This window comes from Heptranchias perlo, chromosome 36, assembly GCF_035084215.1.
Source record: "Heptranchias perlo isolate sHepPer1 chromosome 36, sHepPer1.hap1, whole genome shotgun sequence".
NCBI lineage: Eukaryota > Metazoa > Chordata > Chondrichthyes > Hexanchiformes > Hexanchidae > Heptranchias > Heptranchias perlo.
This window is the reverse complement of record NC_090360.1, coordinates 18,917,780-18,943,000: the sequence shown is the minus strand read 5'-3', so window position 1 is coordinate 18,943,000 and position 25,221 is coordinate 18,917,780. Positions and strand designations below refer to the sequence as shown.

The 25,221-nt window shown below is 45.7% G+C and overlaps 1 protein-coding gene across 7 annotated transcripts in view; it reads left to right on the top strand.

Annotated features, from left to right (window-relative positions):
* Positions 1 to 25,221, top strand: part of shld2 (shieldin complex subunit 2) — a 106,753-nt gene that overhangs the window by 64,090 nt on the left and 17,442 nt on the right. For all 7 annotated transcript variants that reach the window (XM_067972686.1, XM_067972683.1, XM_067972685.1 and 4 more), the window contains 4 exons: positions 9,730 to 9,837; positions 10,863 to 11,057; positions 13,488 to 13,622; positions 14,223 to 14,429. In XM_067972686.1, the coding sequence (XP_067828787.1) occupies positions 9,730 to 9,837; positions 10,863 to 11,057; positions 13,488 to 13,622; positions 14,223 to 14,429 (645 nt within the window). The remainder of the gene's footprint in view (positions 1 to 9,729; positions 9,838 to 10,862; positions 11,058 to 13,487; positions 13,623 to 14,222; positions 14,430 to 25,221) is intronic.

Here is a 25,221-nt window from a genome sequence, read left to right as displayed (position 1 = left end):
CCTTTGGCCTTATAGGGGGAGTTCAGTAGTGGAGATATCAATGTTAAATAAAAGGGAAAATGTAAAATAGGTTGAGCTGTGTGTGAAAATTGTATTTTTGTTGGGGGTGGGAGGCAGGATGGGGTGACTTACTTAATTTTTTTTCTCTTTCTTTTTCTGAATCTCCCTGTGTTTTGTGTCACTCCCTGGGGCATACAGACTTCCTCTTTCTCTCTCTGTCCATCTTATCTATAGTCAGCCATTAGGAGGGGTGTGAGATTAGCCTGGAACAATTGTCTTTCCTCAGGAGGAAAGACTTGACAATTTGCTTGCCACATCCTTGACAGCGGGGGCATGAACTGGAACTCTGTGTTCATGAATCGCAGGTACAGACATACATGCTAACACAGTGTGTCTGTGTGTCAACATGTGTGGTTTTAAAAGAGACCAAATACAGTACCTAGGAAATTCTCCCATTACTTTATCCAGACTTGTGTCAGCACTAAAATCCATCTGCCATTCCATATCGCATTCATTTAAATTGTCCGGATCCGGACTGGAAGACCGCAAACATAGTACCATTGTTTAAAAAGGGTACGAGGGAAAGGCCAAACAATTATAGGCCGGTCAGTCTTACCTCGGTGGTGGGCAAACTATTAGAATCAATACTGAGAGATAGGATAAACTGTCACTTGGAAAGGCATGGTTTAAACAGGGATAGTCAGCATGGATTTGTTCAGGAAAGGTCATGCCTTACAAAATCTGATTGAATTCTTTGAGGAAGTGACAAGGAGGATTGATGAGGGTAGTGCAGTGGATGTTGTCTGCATGGATTTTAGTAAGGCATTTGACAAGGTCCCACATGGCAGACTGATCAGAAAGGTAAAAGCCAATGGGATACAGGAAATGTGGCGAATTGGATCCAAAATTGGCTCAGTAACAGGAAACAAAGGGTAAAAGTCATTGGATGTCTTTGCGAATAGAAATCCATTTCCAGTGGTGTGCCACAGGGCTCAGTGTTGGGTCCCTTGCTGTTTGTGGTATATATTAATGATTTGGACTTGAATGTAGGGGGCATGATTGGCAAATTTGCAGACGACACAAAAATTGGCCGTGTAGTTGATAGTGAAGAGGATAACTGTAGACTCCAAGAAGATATCAATGGGCTGGTGGAGTGGGCGGAAAAGTGGCAAATGGAGTTCAACCCGGAGAAGTGTGAGGTAATGCACTTAGGGAGGGCAAACAGTAAACGGGAATACGCAGTAAACGGGAATATATTGAGGGGTAGAGGAAGTGAGAGACCTTGGAGTGCATGTGCACAGGTCTCTGAAGGTGGCAGTACAGGTAGATAAGGTTGTGAAGAAGGCATACTGAATGTTCTCCGTTATTAGCTGAGGTATGGAATACAAAAGCAGGGATGTAATGATGGAGCTGTATAAAACGCTGGTAAGGCCACAGCTGGAGTATTGTGCGCAGTTCTGGTCACCACATTACAGGAAGGACATAATTGCTCTGGAGAGAGTGCAGAGAAGATTTATAATAATGTTGCCAGGGCTTGAAAATTGCAGCTACGAGGAGAGATTGGATAGGCTGGGGTTGTTTTCCTTGGAGCAGAGGAGGCTGAGGGGAGACTTGATTGAGGTGTACAAAATTATGAGGGGCCCAGATAGAGTAGACAGGAAGTACCTATTTCCTCGAGCGGAGAATTCAAGAACTAAAGGACATAGATTTAAGCTGATTGGCAGAAGGATTAGAGGGGACATGAGGAAAAGCGTTTTCACCCAGAGGGTGGTGGGTGTGTGGAATTTGCTGCCCGAATTGTTGGTAGAGGCAAGGACCCTCAACTCTTTTAAAAAGTACCTGGACCTGCACCTAAAGTGCTGTAAGCTGCAGGGCTACGGACCGGGTGCTGGAAGGTGTGATTAGAATGGGCACCTGGTTGTTCTTCGAGCCGGCAGAGACACGATGGGCTGAATGGCCCCCTTCTATGCTGTATCTTTTCTATGATTCTAACCCTTCTTGCATATCATTTATAAATAGGGTAAACAACAGGAGAAGTTGAACAGATCCCTGAGGAACTCCTCTAATCTTGTCCATTTAAGATCACCACCTGTTTTTTATTGCCAACCAGGTTTATTCCAGATTGCTGATTTGATGTTATTTGCACAAGTTTTAATTGTTTTTAAAAGCCTCATATGTGGAACTTTAGCTAGTACTTCGTGCAAATCCAAATAGATTATTTTGCTGGAAAGCCTAACTTATTTAGTTACCTGGCGTAAAACATTCCAGTAGATCAGCTAGAGGTGCTGTGATTTTAATCCGGTGGTGTGCCTGTCCTCCCAGAGACAGGGGCACCATCTCCTGAGACACAGCACCAGCCCTGCAGAGGTGGGTGGCAGCATCTGGCACTGCTCACCTCCAGGGCTGCCATCTTATTCTGGCTGTCCCTACTCAGAGCTCGACCACCATAAATATCAGCACGACAAGTCTGTAGTATAAAGGGTGTATGAAATGAGCATTGGTAATGCCCTAAACAAAACCAGAAAATGCTGGAAAACACTCAGCAGGTCAGGCAGCATCCCTGAAGAGAGCAGACAAGCTAATGTTTCAGGTGTGGACCCTTCATCAGAACGGGAAGATATTACAAGATGAACGGCATTTAAAGAGGAACAGAACAAAGTGGAGGGAAAACACACACACACACTCACACACACACACACTCACACACACACACACACACACACACACACACACAATAATTAAAATGACCTGTGAAGTGTTTGAGTGGAAAACAGGAGTTGGTTAAATGGCAGAAGTGATAGTAATGAGAGAAATCAAAGCCATTTATGGGACCCAGAGACTGTGAGAATAGCTCAGGAGGTGGGGGATAAGGATTCCATTTCTATCTGCCTCATTCCCCCACCCCCTGAGCTATTCTGTGTCTCATAAATGTCTTAAATTTCTTTTATTTCTCTCATTAGACCCCCTACTGTCTCATGTTAATATCACTTCTGCCATTTAATCATCTGTGTCAGCTGTGGCTCAGTTGGTAGTACTCTCTCCTCTGAATCAGAAGGTTGAGTCAGTATTGAGGGAGTGCTGCACTGTCACAGGTGCTGTCTTTCAGATGAGCTGTTAAACCGAGGCCCAGTCTGTGCTCTCAGGTGAACGTAAAAGATCCCATGGTGCTATTTGAAGAAGAGCAGGGGAGTTCTCCCTCGCATCCTGACCAATATTTGTCCTTCGACTAACATCACTGAAACAGATTACCCAGTCATTATCACATTGCTGTTTGTGGGACCTTGCTATGCACAAATTGGCTGCCTTGTTTCCTACATTACAACAGTGGCTACACTTCAAAATGTACTTCATTGGCTGTAAAGCGCTTTGGGATGTCCCGAGGTCATGAAAGGCACTATATAAATGCAAGTCTTTCTTTCTTTTCTGTTTTTCCCTCAATGACGTTACAGGTCATTCTATTTCATGTGTGTGTTTTCCCTCTTTGTTCTGCTTTGCTCTGCTCCTGTCCTGATGAAGGGGCCACACTTGAAACATTAACTCCTCGGTTCTCTCCACTGACTGACCTGCTGAATATTTCCAGCATTTTCTATTTTGTCAGTTTTCCAGCTTCTGCAGTTTTGTATTTCTTGATAACATCCTGTTTTCCTACCTTACTCCTTTCTTATTAACAGGATAACATTCACTGTTCTCCAGCCCTCCAGTACAGTCCCTGTACTTATGGAGGGTGACAGTCCAGCTGGAATAAGAGTTGTAAAGTGTTAATTGTATCCATGTGATTTATATCAATTAGTGTTAATTGTATTTAGGTGGTGTGTATCAATTGGGGACTCTCGTATCCATTTATAGGAGGGAGCTTATCAAGGATAAGGGGGATCTCTGTGAATAAAGGCTTGGAAGCAACTGAAGACCAGGCTGTAGTATTCTATTCTTCACCACCTGGCCATCCAATTTATTACATAAAGCTGGTCAGAGAAGGGCAGTCAGTTTAATGGAATGACGACTTAACTGCATGTTGTGGTACTAAGGTCTCAGGTTCAGACACAGGTCTGCGCTGAGTTAGTTGATCTCAGCCAAGCCAGCAGTTGACCTCAGGACATCCCAAAGGTCATCACAGCCAACAAAGTACTTTTTAAAGTGTAGTCACTGTTGTAATGTAGGCAGTTGTAGTGATCCAAGCTAGCAACACTATCCAGTGCCTCCTGCTGCAAGGTACAAATCCGTGGATGGCAGATGAGAACTGGATCAGGCTGAGCTGTGATGCTGCTGCTCATGTGTAAGGGCCCCCTGGGGTGAGGTACCGGAGGGCTGTCCCAACCCTGAAGCTACATCCTGGCAAGATTCGGTCCCTTCATCGGAGAAGGAGAGCAAATTGCAAACAATGTTTGGAGTTCTCCTCGGGTGGGGGAGGGAGGGAGAAATTGTTTAGTCATGATGCTCCGGCCATCATGGTGTGGGGCAGGCTTAATGGATCAGCTGCTGTTTACCTGCCCATCAATTTTGTATGTTCGTATTTTCAAATGCTCCTGTTGGAGAGCTGCTACGTGCTAGGCATCAAGAACAACAACAACAACAACAACAACTTGCATTTATATAGAGCCTTTAACGTTGTAAAACGTCCCAAGGCACATCACCGGAGCATTACCAGACAAAATTTTGCACCAAGCTACATAAGGAGATGTTACAACTGGTGACCAAAAGCTTCGTCAAAAAGTTAGGTTTTAAGGAATGTTTTAAAGGAGGAAAGGTGGAGAGGCAGAGAGGTTTAGGGAGGGAATTCCTGAGCTTAGGTCCTGGACGGCTGAAGGCACAGCCGCCAATGGAGGGGCAAAGGAAATCGGGGATGCGCAAGAGGCAAGAATTGGAGGAATGCAGAGTTCTTGGAGGGTTGTAGGGCTGGAGGAGGTTACAGTGATAGGGAGGGGCGAGGCCATGGATGGACTTGAACACAAGGATGAGAATTTAAAATTTGAGGCATTGCCGCACTGGGAGCGTTGCTGGTTAACCTGAGTGGGCCGTTGATTGTGCTTTGCTCTGAGTTAGAAGTCCTGTTTGGGCCTTGACTAAAAGGAAATACAGGGCCTTGACCATGTCCATTATACTGTCAGAACAGTGCCACGAGACACAGCTATTCTGAGACCCGAATATAGCTGTACTAGGTCCTCTGCTCTTTTTCTCTCAAATGTCAACTGATTCACATCAGGTGGTCAGCACAATTAGAAATTATTTTGGGGTTTTTGTGTTTTGTTTGTTTGAAAGTGTGAAATGAATGGGATCTCTGAGGAGGTCATTGTACATCGCACTAGAACACGCCAACCATTCTTACAACTCTCAATCAGCAAGTGACACAAAATCCTCTGGCTCACAAAAGAAAGTGTTAGGATTTAACCCTTTCAAGCACCGTAGCTCCACTTGTACACCAACAAAAACCAGTGGAAGGGAGTGTGAGGAGTGTGGGGGCAGCATCTACACTGCCTGTGGCTGAAGTCACCCGCTCCCCTCATTCTGGGGCCCATTCTTCAGCGGGCAGGTCCAAGCAGTCATCAAATCTGAAAAATAGAAATGACAAACCATGGGACACATTTTCCCGGGATCCCCATTATGGGGGCACTATGGCCTGACCCCAACCCCTGCCGACCGAAGGGTCAGTGGGGGTCCCGGGACAAGTGGAAGACAGGAAGACAGGTGTTCTTTGTTAATTGTTAATCCCTAGGGGATGTTTAGAGGTAATTGGGGCTTTCAGGAAATCCAAGCTTGATCATTGGCAGACGTTTTGACCATGGGAATTTATAGCCAAGCCCTTTCCTGCTTCATTTAACCTTCATCTGATACGTACAGCCTTGATTCAATGGTCGCACTCTCGCCACTGAGTCAGGAGATTGTGGGTTTAAGTCCCACTCCAGAGACTTGAGCTCATAATCTAGGCTGACACTTCAGCGCAGCACTGAGGGAGTGCTGCACTGTCAGAGGCTCCACCTTTTGAATGAGATGTTAAATCTGCCCTCGCAGGTGGACAGAAAAGATCCTATGGTGCTATTTGAAGAACAGCAAGGGAGTTCTCCCCAATGTCCTGGCCAATATTTATTCCTCAACCAACATCACTGAAACAGATTATCTGGTCATTTATCATATTGCTTTTTGTGGGATCTTGCTGTGTGCAAATTGGCTGCCACATTTGCCTATAATACAACTGTGACTACACTTCAAAAGTACTTCATTCGCAGTGAAGCACTTTGGGCCGTCCTGAGGTTGTGAAAGGCGCTACATAAAAGCAAGTTGTTTCAGTCTTCTTGTACACGCACGCGCATCCTTTCCAGCATGGGTACTGCTTATCAGCGGGAATATTGGTTAATTTGATTCCTCACCAGCCCAGCAGCACTGAGGCCGATTTGGGACCTAAAAGAGTGCAGGTTTGATTCCCGATCTGTGCTGAGTTAGCTAATCAAAACTTAGTGCTGTAGAAGCTGGTGCCCATTCTCACTAGGCCTTTGGGGGAATATGTACTGCAATAAATTTAATCCCATTACTGCTACCTTAGAGTGTGGTGGTGATAACTGTACGTACTTGTTTTTTTACTGAGCAGTTTTTTGTTTAGTTTTAAACTTCTGTATGCACAAACATATACATACACCTGTACAACCACATACACCTGTACCGAAATAATCACCTGTACAACCATATTCGCCTGTACAACCATATACACCTGCACAGACAGAAATATACATATACCTGCACATACATCTGTACATAAACATATACACAGGTACTTGCACCTGCACAAACATGTCCATCTGTGCATACACATGCGCACATGCTCTGTCAGTGCACTGGGGAAGGAAAACGTACGGCCTCACCTTTTTTTAAAAACAGTGGGATTTTATTTTGTTGCTAAACTGCTATTGCGGTCCTCAAAAAGGTCGCAGTCCGTACGTAACTATGGAATTGTGGTTGGCCCCCTATGTTGGTGATACAGGATGCACAGTCTGTTAAATCACTGTTAGATATTAAGCTGATATTATAAAACAAAAAGCATTAGTTTGGCCGCTTTTTGCCACAAGATTGGATCTTCTCAAGAGCACGGTACGAATCAGTCCTGATGTTCGCAACCTCGGCGTCCTATTTGACCCTGAGGTGAGCTTCCGTCCCCGCGTCCTCTCCATCACTTCGGTGATATCTCCCGTCTCCGCCCCTGCCTCAGCCTTTGTGCTGCTGAAACCTCCATCCATGCTTTTGTTACCACTGTAGCCAGTGTAGATCAGCGAGCACAGGGGTGATGGGTGAACGGGACTTGGTGCGAGTTAGAATACAGTCGGCAGCTGTCCGATGAAAAGGAGGCTGCCAGCACCTCACTGTCCAGCAGTTGTAGTCAAGATCTGACCACTGGGGAAAAATAGCAGTGACGGGTAAATTACAGTCCCACCAGTGTAAAAGAACTGACTTGTTTCCCCCCACCACAGAGATTCACTGACCGACAGAGGGTTCATTTGTCTCTCACAATACAGTGACTCCCATTGGAAATGTGTGGCTAAGTGTGGAAGTAAGAAAGGTTTGCGCAGTCTCATTGTTTTTGGGTCACGGTAGATTCTAGTTATAGAAGAACCATTAAAATCCTAATCTCTTTCCAAAGCCACCATCAAATTAGTGTGTAGATGACGCCGTGCACTTAATGAGTCTGAGTTTTGGGAACAACATCAAAGAAATGTTTTTGTGTAAGGCTTCAGAAATTCAGGACTGATGATATCCTAGCTTTTCATTCTGAGTAATTGCGATTGGTATCAGCAACTTTCACAGTCCTGAAGCGTCAGTCAGTGGCAGCTTTACCTGTTGAACCACTGCCGGCATGACACTGCACCAGACATTTAGGCCTACAAATTCGGCCACGAGGCACTCATTTTTCGGGAGCTAACCAAACAACCAAGCCCCGAATATGGCGGGAAGAAAGCGGTGCACATTTCTGGCTGGTAGAAAAAAAAAACTTAAGGTACCGTGCCCTCGCCGGAACCAGGCAGTAGACCCTTTGCAAATGCCAATAAGGGTCTGCGCTGAGTCGTCAGGTTTCAACCTGCGTGGTGGTAGGGCCTCTCCAATTGGCCTCAGCAACCCCGCGTTTGTGAGGGGAAAAATTCACCTGCACCCAATCGCCGTGCAGTTGTTGTTTTTGTATCTTCGCACTCTTCCCTTGGAGAATAGTGTGAAGTAGTGGAAGGATTCACAGGCTGATTCACAGTCCAACAGGCCACACCATGATCGGTCCTGTGACCATCTCTATACCAGTCAATAGGGTGCTTAAACCTTTACGACAGGAGAGTTTCAGGGGCTCCCACAACCCATGTGGTGAGGTGGGGGTGGTGGCGGGATTATTCCGCTGGCTGTCAGCCTTGAATTCAGAGCCAGAGCTCTGGTCTCCACTCACTGGGACTGTCTGGAGTGGGGTTCAAACCCTGCACCTTCTGACACACAGGCAGGAATGCTACCACTTAGCCCAAGGCCAGCTCCTATCGCTACACAGGGACCCATTCTGAGGGTGCAGACAGTGGGTGAGGACAGGATCCAGCGTGGCTGTGATGCCACCCACTGTCGAATAGCTCACCAGCTCTGACTCTCCGGGGTTACACGGCCACTTGGACAAGGTACAGGAGCTCGTAGTATAGGTAGAACCTTGTCCCAGCAAGAAGTTAATCACCATGGTGGGTTCATACGGTGTGAAACCCATTCAGCAACAAGGGGGAAGGTATGGACTGCAGGGAAGCACCCCTGAAATAGTGCTTCTGAGCTTCACCCCCAGTAAGCCCCAGGTTAATACTTAATTCTTTGCTCCCATTTTGTGTAGTTAATAGGTGCATTGTGTGGCACTGAGCCATTCAGACCAGAAAGCACCGGGTTTGCCCTCAATTCCTGGGACTGGTGCTGAGTTAAAATATTTTTTTAATTGTAACAATAGACTGACCTCCCATCCATCTGGTTATCAAGCAGCTGGTGAGGGCAGCTTCATTCCCAATGCTTTGTTTAAAACTCCTGCTTTGGATTTACAGAGGCCACAAGCTGTCTGATTGATGAATTTTTGAAAACTACAGCCCACTACTGGATACTGGGGGAGGGGAGGGGAGGAGAAACAGATGCATTAACTACAGCAGTAATTAAGTTTGAAACTTTAAACTAGAAGCAAGATACTGCGGATGCTGGAAATCTGAAATAAAAATAAAAATATTGTAAACCTATTCTTTATAAATGGGTTTATGATTTTGGGTCAGTGCACATGGAAATCTTCTCTCCATAATCCATTTCTAATGGCAAAATGCTGCCACCTGCTGCTCAGGTTTCTGAAGTACAGCTGAATCCTGATGAAAGAAATTACATGGGCTAAGATAACAAGACAGAATTTATATAGAGCTTTTTCACATCCCAAAGCACTTTGAGGACTTGGAGGCGAGAGTGGTGCTCACTGAGCCGAGTTGTGAAGTGGAGATAATTTGTGTAGCAGCTGGTCAGCAGAATCCACCCAGTGCTGCTGAACCCAGTGATTTCTTGTAAACCTCTGCATATCTATGAATAAAATAACAGTCCAGCTCCTCATCTTTACCGCAGTCATCTTCTGGGCCGTCCAGAATTCTCAATCAGGTTTAAAATATGCTTGCAAGCAAAAAAAAAGTCTCTTGGATGTTTTGGCAAGAGAGGTTGAATCAAGGTTCCTTTTAACTGGTCGGTGATGTGTTTGTGTTCCTGCTCTTTCAGATATCACTGTGTACTGGGACCACTGGCGGGGAGAGGAGATGTTGCAATCCACCCCAAGGAGTAAAATGATCAAGCTGGGACCCTGCTTACAGATTCAGGCTGCACAGTGTAGGTGCTTCGTTCTACTGACATTGTTTATTATGGGATAAAGGTGCATTGGCACTTGGGGTTAACAGTATGTTTGGGTCTGGATACAAAATGCTGGAGAAAGTTCAGTACCTTACCAAACTAAACTGCAGCAGTACTAGTTACCAGAGAGCCTGCTACTGAGACAGGAAAGTTCAAACGATTCATAACCACCATCTGAGCCCAGAGTAGTAATTATAAAGGGTAATTTCACTCGACTTCAGAGCCAGTGTGACGTCTCACAGGTCATGAGTGTGAATCATGCTATCACACTGTAATCCCGATTCCCTGACCCATGTGACACTGGCAGTGAAGCCTCACAAAGTCACCCCTATAGCCTTGATGTGAGTCCCATGCACTTGTAATTTATCTTGTTAAATTTGTGGTGGATTAATTCTTCTTAGTTATTTGGGGCGGAAGAGAAGGTGAGGCCTAAATCCAGGACAGATAAATGTAATTGTCCTTCAAAGGTGGTATTTAGGGTGAGTGAAACAAGCTGTTGGTCAAGGCTGGGATTCGGGTCGAGTCTGGATGTTGAGACTGGAATTCAGATGCCCAGGTGTGATTGTTGGTTGAGATTGTGAATCAAATTAAAAGTTGTCTGGTTTGGATTCTGACACTTTGCTGTTAAAGGCACTGGACCGAGTGACATGATCCAGATTAAAGCCATTGGACTGAGTGACATGATCCAGATAAAGACATTGGACTGAGTGACGTGATCCAGATTAAAGGCACTGGACTGAGTGAGAGGACCCAGAAGTCATTTGTAAACTCCTGTCTATTATTAGCCACTGTTAGTCCCAGACTATTGTACAGGAGCCCAGCACCTTTTGTCAGTCTCAGTCCTAATCCTTGTAACATTCTCTAAGTGCCTCCTGGTAATCCCACTTCCAGTCGTTCACGCTTGGTGTCAGTTTAGTGTGTGGTTTTATACATGTTAATTTTGCCTGTCTGATAGTTCTCTGTACGTATAAAGCTAATTGTTCCTGAATGTTTTGTTTCTAAAGGGTCCCAAACAGTGAATACAACGGTACTGAAGGAGCTCATAGCACATATTTCATCCCAGCACTCTCAACTTCTGACTGTGGAGCCCACAAACCATCAACGTGCGGACTCTGTGCAGTATGTGAACCTCGATAAGCTGCAGCCAGGCCTGGTGGTACATGCACGACTCAAAGTCGTCCTCATCACTGTGCTCTCAGGTTTGTGCCCTCTGATCACTCCCTGTTTTTCTCCCGATGTTTGTTCCCCTTCTCTCCTGAAGGTCCGGGGCTTCCACAAGCACCTGCAGTGCCTCTCCCCACCACTACCTTACACAAAGCAGCTATTCTTTGTGTGAGCAGTAAACAGAGAGTGTGGCCAGCTATTTAACCATGGAGGGCATCGCATGAACTCTTTATCCTGTCTTGACAAGCGCACTTCCCAGCGGTGGCCCTGGACAGCGATCAGGAGTGGGAATCCTGGCTAATGTTTTTCATTCCTTCTCAGGCTAATTCTAATCTGAGATCAGCTAACTCAGCACAGACTGGAAATCAAACACAGCTGAATTCCACACCACGCGGTGTATTCACCCGTCAGGGGTTGGATGCTGTCTGATATTCAAAGCTGTAAAAGTTTTTTTTTTCTTATGCTCATCATGATGAGGGACATTACTGCTGGAGAATGGAACACTTCCCACTCAACAACAACAACAACAACAACAACAACTCGCATTTATACAGCACCTTTAACGTAGTAAAACCTCCCAAGGTGCTTCAGGAGAGTTATCAGACAAAATTTGACACCGAACCTCATAAGGAGATATTAGGATAGGTGACCGAAAGCTTGGTCAAAGAGGTAGGTTATAAGTGTTATAAATTGGGTAGCCAGGTGGTGAAGGGTAGAATACTGGAGCCTGGTCTTCAGTTGCTTCCGAGCCTTTACTCTCAGAGATCCCCCTTATACACACACCATACACTAGATAAGCTCTCAGATAAAAAGGATACAAGCAGGTCCCAAATGACACACCACCTGAATACAATTAACACTAATTGATATAAATCAACACGATACAATTAACATTAAGGACCATCTTAAAGGAGGAGAGAGGCGGCGAAGTTTAAGGAGGGAATTCCAGAGTTTAGGGCCTAAGCAGCTAAAGGTACGGCCGTTAATGGAGGGGCGAAGGAAATCAGGGATGCACTGGGGGCCAGAATTGGAGGAACGCAGAGTTCTCTGAGGGTTGTCGAACTGGAGGAGGTTACAGCGATAGGAAGGGTGAGACCATGGAGGGATTTGAACACAAGGATGAGAATTTAAAATTTCCGTTTTTGGACCAGGAGCCAATGTCAGTCAGCGAGAATAGGGGTGATGGGTGAACGGTACTTGGAGCGAGTCAGGAGACGAGCAGCAGTGTTCAGATGAACTGACGTTTGCAAAATGGAAGGTCGGGCAAGAGAGCATTGGGATAGTCGGGACTGGAGGTTACGAGAGCGTATAACAGTGATTTACTTGTACTTCTTTCAATTTAGTATACTGTGTTCACTGCGCACAATGCGGTCTCCTCTACATTGGGGAGACCAAATGCAGACTGGGTGATCGCTTTGCTGAGCACCTCCGCTCTGTCCGCAACCATGACCCTGAGCTTCCGGTCACTTGCCATTTTAATTCTCCTTCCCACTCCGACCTCTCTGTCCTCAGCCTCTTACACTGTTCCAATGAAGCTCAACGTAAGCTCGAGAAACAGCACCTCCTCTTTCGTTTAGGCACTTTACAACTTTCCAGACTCGACACTGATTTCACTAACTTCAGATCATAACCACTGCTCCCGTTTTTTCAGTCAGCTAGTGCTGGTAATGGTTCTGCTGCTGCCGTTTACAGCTGCTCCTGATCAATCTTTTCTTTCTTAACCTGTCCCATTACCACCTTCCTTGCCTTGCACCATCATCCCGCTTGTCATTTAATCATTCGTGCCTTCCACCCTATCAGAGACCTTCCCTTTTGTTCTTTCCTCCCCTCCCCTCCCACCCCACCTTTCCCTGGCTCTGTACTTGCTCAAAAACTTTAACTCTTTTAACATCTTCCAGTTCTGACGAATGGTCTTCGACCTGAAACGTTAAGTCTGTTTCTTTCTCCACAGATGCTGCCTGACTTGCTGAATTTCTCCAGCATGTTCTGTTTTTATTTCAGATTTCCTGCATCCGCAGTATTTTGCTTTTGATTTAGATTTTGTAGTGTCATTTACATGACAGAGTATTAGAAGGTCGGAGCAGGAAAACTCACTTCCTGGGAGTGCAGGAACCAGAAGGAGTTGGGAGGGGAGAATCAGACAGGGTTCCCTCTCTGATTGCTACTTAGTGACCCAACTACAAACTGTATAGGTGAGGACAGGTTCGAGAGGGTTCTGAGACCCTCTCTACAATCTAATACCAGGCTGGCACTCACTAGTGTAGAAAAAGGCCCCGGAAAAAAGGTTTTGTAAAACTTGAGAAACCTCATTAAAAAGTGCAGTATTTATTATGTGATCATCTAAACACGGGTCACTAACAAGCAGATTCAAACACTCCATTATTTTATGCTTCTGTTCAGTAAAATATTTACAGGATGCTGCGGCTGATGGTGCACTGTATAACGTGACATTACCTCATGTACAGAGAACACCTACACATATAGTGGGAAGGTGCAACAGAAAGTATTGCTGAGCGTGGAGCAGGTCAAAGGTCACCCAGGCACGTTGACGCTTTGGGGAAATGGGACAGCCTGGCACGCTCGGATTCAAAAAAAATTGGGTGAGTGAGACACAGCGTCAATAGTAAGGAGTGAGCAATGGGTAATGATGGACAATGTGTGTAAGGAGTGACCGAGGGGTATTGATGGACAGAGTGTGTAAGGTGTGACCGAGGGGTGATAATGGACGGAGTGTGTAAGGAGTGACCGAGGGGCAACGATGCTCGATGTGTGTAAGAGCCATTGAATAATAGTCAGTCTGTTTCCTAAATTTCTCCCACCACTGCTGAAAATGCTGCTTGTTGTTTGGTGAACCAAATTCTGAGAGTCGACTGGCCATTTGACCGTGAAGTGAGTGGTGAATTCACAGCCTTTCTGGATCCTGTCCTCACCCGATGTAAATGCAGGGATCATTGGGCATTTGATCAGGAACAGGATCCCTGTCTGAGTTTTCTCCTCAATAATCCGATCTCACTGAGCCAAATTGTAACTCTTACCCTGGCTCAGCACAGACTGGGCATTGCACCTGTGAGTCCCAGTTCTATATGGACAGTGTTACATGTCCTGTGCCTCTGCCCAGTTGACCTGATATCCCTGCTTCTGTTTATCATTTTACTTATTGTGACTAAAGCCCATTACTGCTGCATCCGTTGGTCTTTTAGGTCATGTCTGGGACTTCAGAAAGCTGCTGGTCAGTCAAAATCCCATCACTGGGGACCTGGAACTGCACACCACACCTTGGTCATCCTACGAGTGCCTGTTTGATGATGATGAAAGAGCCATTGAGTTCAGGACCAAGTATCAACCCAGCGAGACAGCCTTTATTAAAGTGATGGACCTTTCCACCCTGCTAGGTACCAGGTATTCAGGTGTGTACATAGCCATCTGAAGGTGACGCAGCATCGTAACCAAGGGTTACTGGGCACTGCACTGAACAACAAGTTCTGCTTAAGAGTGACTTTGAACCCGGGAGTATTTTCCCACTGATTCCTCCAAAGAAAATGATCTCTCCAATTTTCTCCGCTCCTTGCCTGGAGGTCCTGGTGTCAGGCACCTCAGGCACCCGGCCCAAGTGACTAATCTTCGTATGTGAACATGCACAGCGAGTGTCAGTGAATTTCTCCTCCCTAGCCCAGGGGCGCTGAGGCCAATCTTAGTGTCTCCACCAGTGCCCCAGATAAGATCAGCAAACTCAGACCAAGAGTGGAACCTGGGACCTTCTAGTTAACATGGTTCAGTAGCGCACTGGGCAATGGCGTTACTGACTGAGACACTGGGAGGAAAGAAGGGCTGGCACACTTCTGGCAAGAGTGAGATGTGTCACTCGACAGCTACAGGTGAGGTGCCTGAAGATTGGAGGGTAGCAAATGTTGTGCCTTTGTTTAAGAAGGGCGGCAGGGAAAAGCCTGGGAACTACAGACCGGTGAGCCTGACATCTGTAGTGGGTAAGTTGTTAGAGGGTATTCTGAGAGACAGGATCTACAGGCATTTGGAGAGGCAGGGACTGATTAGGAACAGTCAGCATGGTTTTGTGAGAGGAAAATCATGTCTCACGAATTTGATTGAGTTTTTTGAAGGGGTAACCAAGAAGACAGATGAGGGCTGTGCAGTAGACGTGGTCTACATGGACTTTAGCAAAGCCTTTGACAAGGTACCGCATGGTAGGTTGTTACATAAGGTTAAATCTCACGGGATCCAAGGTGAGGTAGCCAATTGGATACAAAATTGGATTGACGACAGAAGACAGAGGGTGGTTGTAGAGGGTTGTTTTTCAAACTGGAGGCCTGTGACCAGCGGTGTGCCTCAGGGATTGGTGCTGGGTCCGCTATTATTTGTTATTTATATTAATGATTTGGATGAGAATTTAGGAGGCATGGTTAGTAAGTTTGCAGATGACACCAAGATTGGCGGCATTGTGGACAGTGAAGAAGGTTATCTAGGATTGCAACGGGATCTTGATAAATTGGGCCAGTGGGCCGATGAATGGCAGATGGAGTTTAATTTAGATAAATGTGAGGTGATGCATTTTGGTAGATCGAATCGGGCCAGGACCTACTCCGTTAATGGTAGGGCGTTGGGGAGAGTTATAGAACAAAGAGATCTAGGAGTACAGGTTCATAGCTCCTTGAAAGTGGAGTCACAGATGGATAGGGTGGTGAAGAAGGCATTCAGCATGCTTGGTTTCATTGGTCAGAACATTGAATACAGGAGTTGGGATGTCTTATTGAAGTTGTACAAGACATTAGTAAGGCCACACTTGGAATACTGTGTACAGTTCTGGTCACCCTATTATGGAAAGGATATTATTAAACTAGAAAGAGTGCAAAAAAGATTTACTAGGATGCTACCGGGACTTGATGGTTTGACTTATAGGGAGAGGTTAGACAGACTGGGACTTTTTTCCTTGGAGAGTAGGAGGTTTAGGGGTGATCTTATAGAAGTCTATAAAATAATGAGGGGCATAGATAAGGTAGATAGTCAAAATCTTTTCCCAAAGGTAGGGGAGTCTATAATGAGGGGGCATAGATTTAAGGTGAGAGGGGAGAGATACAAAAGGGTCCAGAGGGGCAATTTTTTCACTCAAAGGGTGGTGAGTGTCTGGAACGAGCTGCCAGAGGCAGTAGTAGAGGCGGGTACAATTTTGTCTTTTAAAAAGCATTTGGACAGTTACATGGGTAAGATGGGTATAGAGGGATATGGGCCAAGTGCAGGCAATTGGGACTAGCTTAGTGGTATAAACTGGGCAACATGGACATATTGGGCCGAAGGGCCTGTTTCCATGTTGTAAACTTCTATGATTCTACTTCTGGATAATTTTGTTTCTAATTGTAACATAACACCCAGATTAGGACCATAGGAATTGCGAGATGAGAAAAGACCAAGGTTCATCTAGTTCACCTGCTACCATCCTGGTGGTCGCATGACGCAATAATAACGGAGTTGTTGACTAATCGTAGCAATCAATCTCTATCAGTTAGTCTACAACAGACCCAGACATGAGGTGAGGAGAACCCCAGTTTTTTATTCGTTCATGGGATGTGGGCGTCGCTGGCGAGGCCGGCATTTATTGCCCATCCCTCATTACCTTTGAGAAGGTGGTGGTGAGCCGCCTTCTTGAACCGCTTCAGTCCGTGAGGTGAAGGTTCTCCCACAGGGCTGTTAGGAAGGGAGTTCCAGGATTTTGACCCAGCGACGATGAAGGAACGGCGATATATTTCCAAGTGATTGAGAGCTTAGGGAACCGTAGGTTCAAAGTCACCTGTTCCTCCCATGCATGCTACACTTACCACATGGCATGACTCAAATTACTCATATACCGTATCCCAAAATATTATTTTCTGAAAGAAATTTTGGCATTGCGCCCTTCAGTTCTTCATCCCCCATCATTGTCAAACTGAAAATACACAGATTCATTTAACAAAAAAACTCATAAAATAAAAGCCAGAAATTGCTGGAAAGATTCAGCAGATCAGGCGGCATCTGTGGAGAAAGAAAAAAGGTTAGATTAATGCTTCAGGTTTCTGACCCGTAGGAACATAGGAACAGGAGTAGGCCATTCAGCCCCTCGAGCCTGTTCCGCCAATCAATTAGATCATGGCTGATCTGTATCTTACCTCCATCTGCCTCAACAGCTTTTTGGGGGAAGAGAGTTCCAGATTTCCGCTATCTTTTGTGTGAAGAAGTGCTTCCTGACATCATCCCTGAACGGCCTAGCTCTAATTTTAAAGTTATGCTCCCTTGTTCTGGACTCCCAAACGTGATGAAATAGTTTCTCTCTATCTACACTATCAATTCCTTTAATCATCTTTAACACCTCAATTACATCACCCCTTAATCTTCTATACTTAAGGGAATACAAGCCCAGTCTATGCAAGCCAACCTCACAATTTAACCATTTTAACCCCGGTGTCGTTCTGGTGAATCTGCGTTGCACCCCCTCCAAGGCCAATATATTCTTTGTCGGAATCGTATGATGCTGCCTAACCTACTTCAGATTTCCAGTACCTGCAATATTTGTGCTTTGTGTAACAAAAATCTCTTGTTTTAATAACCAACCCATGAATGGCGAGGAGGAGTACGGCTCCTCTTTATTTGAGCAGAGGTGCGCTCCCTAGGATTTGCAGTGAGGAACAGTATCTGTCTGTTTGTATTGAGTTCAGGTTACTTGTCTGGATTGGCTGTGAATGATACTCCAGTTGGCAAAGGTGTCACTCAACCCTAACGCTAACAGTTACGCCACAGCTGCGATCCGCTGTTCAGAATGGGGCTCGTTGTGGGATTTGTTGTAGGTGGAAAATCGCAGGTCCTGCTCTCTGGAATTTCCCCAAGATCCTGTCCCAACCGGGAGCCCCGGATCACAGAATCACCCCTCATACGAGCTCAGCCATTGGGCAGTTTCTCTCCGTCAGCTGCGCTCCACGGTTCAAACAAGCCTGGCCTCGTATCCTGACTGCATTGTAAAACCTGGCTGTGTGATTCGCTGGGATAAGGGAACAGGTTGCAGCAGTGTAAACACAGGGAGCTGGGCCGTGGCCATCGCTCTCTAACTAAAGCAACAAATACAAAATCCCTTTAAATCGGGCGCAGCAGAGGGTTTCTGGCTCAGTTCTTGTCTGCGCTGAGTTGGCTGATCTCGGCTAGATGGCAGTATGGAAGCTGCAGCTAGCCTCAGCGTCCAGGGAGGCTGAGGAGGGGAGAAACCAGCTGAGGTTCCCTATTCAGTGATCCCTGCTCGATATTGCAAAGGGTTGAGAACACGGTCAGACTGAGCTGTGGTGCCCTGGTACACACCCCTCCCACTCGTGGTAAGCAGTCTGTGTGTGTCCTGCTGATGCTGGAAAGTGCTTGTTTGTAGATGGCAGATGCTCTCCATGGTGGAATAGCACTAACTGGCAAGACAATGCTTTATATAAACTGACACAGTCTATCCTATTTTGCTGGCACTAGATGGCATGCTAGAGCTTTCAAACACACTGACACAGTTGAACCTGTAGCTGGCACTAGATGGCATGAATGAGTTTAGAAACAGAAATCTTAGCACAGACAGGCTACATTGAACTTAGGTCGCTCTTGGGAATTTATTTTACACAGCCCTATTTCCTGCTCTCTCCCCAAATGCATCCCCTTTTCCTGCATTCTCCCTTGCCTCTCTTAACAGCTTGGGATACATTTCATCCAGGCCTGCCGATTTATCTGCTTTCAAAGATGCTGAACCCCTTAATACTTCCTCTCTCACTATGTTTATCCCATCCAATATTTCACACTCCTCCTCAACTGCATCGTCCCCCTCTTTTGTGAAGACAGACGCAAAATAACTTGCAATAATGGGCACTTATCTTTGATTTACCAACAAATAGAAGTAACCTCTTTAGATACCCACTGATCCACTCTATCCTAAAGCAGGCAATAGATTGCATGAGAATGTTTTATACACTCTCGCCCACTCTGTCCTTTGTAGCAAGCACTGGTTGGTACGAGAATACTTCATGCACAAGGATACAGACCACCCTATAGCTGGTATTAATTGGCATCAGATTCATTCATACAGACCATCCTATAGCTGGCACTAGGTGGCATGAGAGTATTTTATACATACTGATAGAATGAGTCAAGCACGAGATTACATGTGGACTTTAGAAACACTTGTACAGTCAATTCTGCATCACTGCTTAAAAGTATACGTCCTACCAATGCCCTTCATTCATAAGAACATAAGAAATAGGAGCAGGAGTAGGCCACATGGCCCCTCGAGCCTACTCTACCATTCAATTAGGTCATGGCTGATCTTCGACCTCAACTCCACTTTCCTTCCCGATCCCCATATCCCTTGATTTCCCTAGAGTCCAGAAATCTGTCCATCTCTGCCTTGAATATATTCATGATGTGGAGATACCGGTGATGGACTGGGGTGGACAAATGTAAGGAATCTTACAACACCAGGTTATAGTCCAACAAATTTATTTTAAAATCACAAGCTTTCGGAGATTATCCCCTTCGTCAGGTGAATATATTCAATGACTCAGCATCCACAGTCATCTGGGGTAGAGAATTCCAAAGATTGAGTGAAGAAATTCCTCCTCATCTCAGTCTTAAATGGCCGACCCCTTATCCTGCGACTATGTCCCCTAGTTCTAGACTCACCAGCCACGGGAAACAACCTCTCAGCATTTACCCTGTCAAGCCCACTCATAATCTTATATGTTTCAATTAGATCACCTCTCGTTCTTCTAAACTCCAGAGAGTGTAGGCCCATTCTACTCAAACTCCATTCATTTGAATAAAATGTTTAAAGGAGAAGGGAGTCTGAATGAAAACTTACACATAGAATCATTTATAATATGGGGTCTTTAATATTCATTTTGCACATTCTGTTAAGCCTCATCGAAGCTAACATTTCAAATCTTCCCAACACTATTGGCCCGGTGTCACTCTCTTTTTTGTGTACTTATACATATTTTAACTAAAAAATATAAAATATTTAACAGTGAAACTAATGTTAGTCGAATATTTTTCCATTGAAAAGTCTGTTCCAAGGACTAGGGCTCACAGCTCAGGACACTGCAGTGGTTGAAAAGAGCAGGAGAGAAGATGATCAAAATCTGGAACTAATGATTAGGTGACATCAAGATTGAGTTTTAAAGACTGAGGCATGTACAGAGTTCCATTGATTTGAGATCCTGAGAAAGACTGAGTTCTCTGTCTGGCAAATGTAGAGAAAGTTGCCCCAGGGGATGAGAACGTCTGCAGGGTTCAAAATGTGTTGATTGGCTCAAGTGCCCCATTCACTAAAAATTGACAAATCAATAACCGCTATCTGAAAGAAGCGGCTGCAGCTGCACACTTCTAGCACTAGGTGGAGCTCCAGACGCTACCAATGGGCTGAATGGCCTCCTTCTGTGCTGTATGATTCTGTGATTCACACTTAACGGTTGGTCCAACAATCGTGATGATGGTTAACTCGATGAGGGTAATTAATGAGGCTCCACACTACAGTTGATTGAAATATTGATGGGCCCTATATTGACGGGCAAGATTTGCAGCAAAACGTTTGCCTGTAAATTGCTCCGAGTGACGAACCAGCACTGCTCACCGCTCATTACATTTAAATTCACCCACTAAATTACTGTGTTCTTTTTGGCAGCAACTTCCTTGAACTGCGAGTTCAAATAAAATCAGCATTCTTTCCCGGGCTGTGTGAGTGGTGAAAGGATCGCTAAGGCCCCTCAACCAATCAGTTTGAAGCAAACCATGCTGTAAGAACCAGAAAGTGCAGTTCATTTACAAACTGCGCTGACTGAAAACTCGGATGTGCCCGATAAGGTATTATAAAATGAGATAGAGAAAGGGAAACAAAGAGAGGATAAGAGTAAAAGACTGAGATAAAAGTGACCGAAGGAAAACGATTAAATTTCTTAATTTTAAACAGTTTTCTTAAATGACCAAGAACAATTAAATGAGGAGTAATGAGACTCCGCATTTGTAAAAGTTGATTTTTAGTGCCAGAGAGGATGTTTGTCAGTCATTAAGACTAACTGCATTGTTAAATGATAGTTTAGACTCAAAAATCTGAGCGTACCTGTTTTGTGGCAAGATTAGTTTTTTACCAGCTGGGCAGGAGAGCAAGTTGGCTCTGCTCTGTTGATTTCATTGATTGAAGCCAGCGATATCCCTTTAAGGTGAAACTGTCACATTGTTGGCAAACCCAGGAAGAGCAAATTCCAGATTTCCCCGTTTAACCGCACATGTGCGGTCGCCGGAACTTGCTGTTCGATTTCGCCCTTAATAACGGTTGGGCTCACCACTATTTTAAAAGCAATTTCTGGGCCGTTAATTCTGATTCTTCCCTTGCTTGTGACATGGGCTCCAGCCTTTCATTTATTGTTTCTTGCTTTTATACTACCCCTTGCTGCCGAGCCAGATGTTTATTTGCATTCTTCACTGTCTCTTTTTCAAATTATGCTTAATTTGATTTCCTGCTGCCATCATGTTGGATGATGTCTGTTTATACTCGTGCTGATGCCCGTTTCATTAGCACAGGCCTGGATACACTTCGAGCTATCATTCGCCAGTTGATTTCATGTGCGGATGGGTCCCAGTTTAGATGGGATTTTGGTATCTGTTACTGTGTTTGCTTTATGGGATTATCTGTAGCTTAATCTCAGTAATGTTCCTTGGTACTTTTCCATTTTAGCTATTGGAAATTCTTCATTAGGTCATGGATAAGCCTGGATTAGAAATTTGAGCCAAGGAGCACTGGATACTGTCAGATAATGTCATATGGAGCTCTGGCTAAATCCTTTCACTTAACTCCCGGTGGAGTAACACTGTTGTTTGCTTTGACATTCAGTATCTCTGCAAACATTGGTTGTGATTAACAGCAAGAAATCAGATTTGCGGCCAAAAGCCTTGTGTCCCTTTAATGTTACAGAAGTGTTCCGAGTGGAAACTTGTCGACCTGCCTTGGCTGCTGTCGGATCCGCCACGTTCCACGGCCCAAGCATCAAAATTGTTCTGCCCGGCTGTTTACGAGTCTGGATTTTGCCCCACAGACATTCCCCAATGACTGGGGAAAATATCAACTGCCTGCCATTCTTCATTTACTTCACAGGGCAGCCTCATTTCTTAAATAAATGAACTTGAGGGCTGATTTTAGGAATGCACGCTCCAAGGGGTAGCCTCACCCACTGGGTGTGATAATCGGGATATAGAGGGGACGCTCCCGGGGTTAGCCTCTCACCCACTGGGTGTGATAATCGGGATATAGAGGGGACGCTCCTGGGGGTAGCCTCACCCACTGGGTGTGATAATCGGGATATCGTGGGGACGGTACAGGAGATACTTTGTCACTAAGATTGAGACCATTCGTACCAGCTGCCTCTGCCGCTTCCCTCCCTTCCCCTAGCCCACCAAGCCAAACTTCCACTACGGTTACCCCTTGCCCCAGACCTGAACTTGCATAAGAACATAAGAAATAGGAGCAGGAGTAGGCTGTACAGCCACTCGAGCCTGCTCCACCATTCAACAAGATCATTGCTGATCTTTGACCTCAACTTTCCCGCCCAATCCCCATATCCCTTGGTTCCCTTAGAGTCCAAAAATCTATCAATCCCAGTCTTGAATATGCGCAACGACTGAGCATCCACAGCCCTCTGAGGTAAAGAATTCCCAAGATTCACAATCCTCTGAGTGAAGAAATTTCTCCTCGTCTCAGTCCTGAGACTATGCCCCCGAGTTCTAAACTCTCCAGCCAGGGGAAACAACGTCTCAGCATCTACCCTGTCAAGCCCTCTCAGAGTCTTATATGTTTCAATGACATCACCTCTCATTCTTCGAAACTCCAGAGACTATAGGCCCATCCTACTCAATCTCTCCTCCTCGGACAACCCTCTCATCCCAAGAATCAATCTAGTGAACCTTCGTTGCACCGCCTCTAAGGTAAATATATCCTATTGGAGGAGGAGGGGACATTTGTTTCTTAACGTTAACTCATAGGACAGTTATAAGGAAATGTCAACTTTCTTTTTACTTTCAAAGTCAAAGGTGAAAAGGTCAGGTTTAATTAATTACCTATCATCCTTTTCCGCTCATTCCCATTAATTGTGAGACAAAGTTCTATAAACCAGTTTATTTTTTATTTGGGGAAGCAGGACCGGCATCAGTGCTTATCGAGCTGAAGCATGTCCATGTTGGGGAATGGGCTGATTTTGCCAATTTTGTCATCCAGTGCTCCCAGGTTAGGTGCAGCACAGCCACATGCAGAGGAAAGCTCCCTCTGCTATGCCCCAACCTCGAGAGCATCAGTGTGGCATTTCCATCTCCCACATCAGCCGTCCTCATGAGTGAGATGCAGAAGTGTATTGACAGTTTAGTAATGAGAAAACTCATTTCACACAGGACCTTCACAGTCAGTGAGAGGAGACTTTCATCCCATATCCGACCTCTTATCTGATCCATCACCAAGAGCGCATACTTCCACCTTCGTAAATCGCCCATTTCCACCCCTACCTCAGCTCATCTGCTGCTGAAACTTTCATCCATGCCTTTGTTACCTCTAGACTTGACTATTCCAGTCCTCTCCTGGTCGACCTCCCATTCCCTCCCTAACCCTAATCCTAACCCTCCATAAACTTGAGCTCATCCAAAACTCTACTGCCCGTATCCTAACTCGCACCAAGTCCAGTTCACCCATCACCCCTATGGTCGCTGACCTACATTGGCTCCCGGTCCGGGAACGCCTCCATTTTAAAATTCTCATCCTGATTTTCAAATCCCTCCATGGCCTCGCTCCTCCCTATCTCTGTAGCCTCTTCCAGTCCTACAATCCTCCGCGATCTCTGCACTCCTAAAATTCTTGCCTCTTGCGCATCCCCGATTTTAATCACTTCACCATTGCTGGCCGTACCTTCAGCTGCCTCGGCCCTAATTCTCGCCCTAAACCTCTCCGCCTCCCTACCTCTCTCTCTTCTCCATTAAGGTGCTCCTTAAACCTGCTTCTTAGACCAAAAGTTTGGTCACGTGTTCTATGTAGTCAATTTCTTTTTGATAATCGCTTCTGTGAAGCGCCTTGGGATGTTTTATTACATCAAAGGTGCTATGTAAATGCAAGTTGTTGTTTTGTTGTTGAGATAGCTTCACCCGCTGGGTGCGTGTATCGGAATATAGTGGGGACAATGCCCGTGATTTACTGATGTGCTCTCCCGGTATCTGAGACTCGTCGCTGGGTGCATGCATTCGTAAAATCAGCCCCTTGCCATCTTCTTCGCCAATTTATTCCTTCCTCTCCTGAAGTTATCTTCTCATTGTTGGGGAATGGTTTTGTGGACACTGCCACAGATTGAAATTCAAACTGAGAAACACCCTGCTCTGCGCAGCTCAGTTCCACGGCTGCTAATGCCTTACTAGGCCAGCAGTAAGAATAAAACCGGATGGACTACCCGACATCGGACCACTAGGCTCCGGACGTGACAAAGGCAAACCAAACCCAGTCGACCCTGTGAAGTCCTCCACGCTAACATCTGGGGACTTGTGCCAAAATTGGGAGAGCTGTCTCACAGACAAGTCAAGCAACAGCCTGACATAGCCATACTCACAGATTCACACCTTTCAGCCTCCATCACCATCCCTGGGTATGTCCTGTTCCACCGGCAGGACAGACCCACCAGAGGTGGCGGTACAGTGGTATACAGTCAGGAGGGAGTGGCCCAGGGACTCCTGAACATTAACTCCAGGACCCATGAAATCTCATGGCATCAGGTCAAACGTGGACAAGGAAACCTCCTGCTGATTATCACCGACAGCCCTCCCTCAGCTGATGAATCAGTCCTCCTCCATGTTGAGCACCACTTGGAGGAAGCACTGAAGGTAGCAAGGGCACAAAATGTCCATCACCAAGAGTGGCTCAGTAGCACCACTGCTGGCCGAGTCCAGAAGGACATAGCTGCCAGACTGGGCCTGCGGCAGGTGGTGAGCAAACCAACACAAGGGATAAACCTACTTAATTTCGTCCTCACCAACCTACCTGTCGCATATGCATCTGTCCATGACAGTATTGGTAGGAGTGACCACCGCACAGTCCTTGTGGAAGCGCAGTCCCGTCTTCACACTGAGGACACCCTCCAACATGTTGTGCGGCACCACCACTGTGCTAAATGGGATAGATTC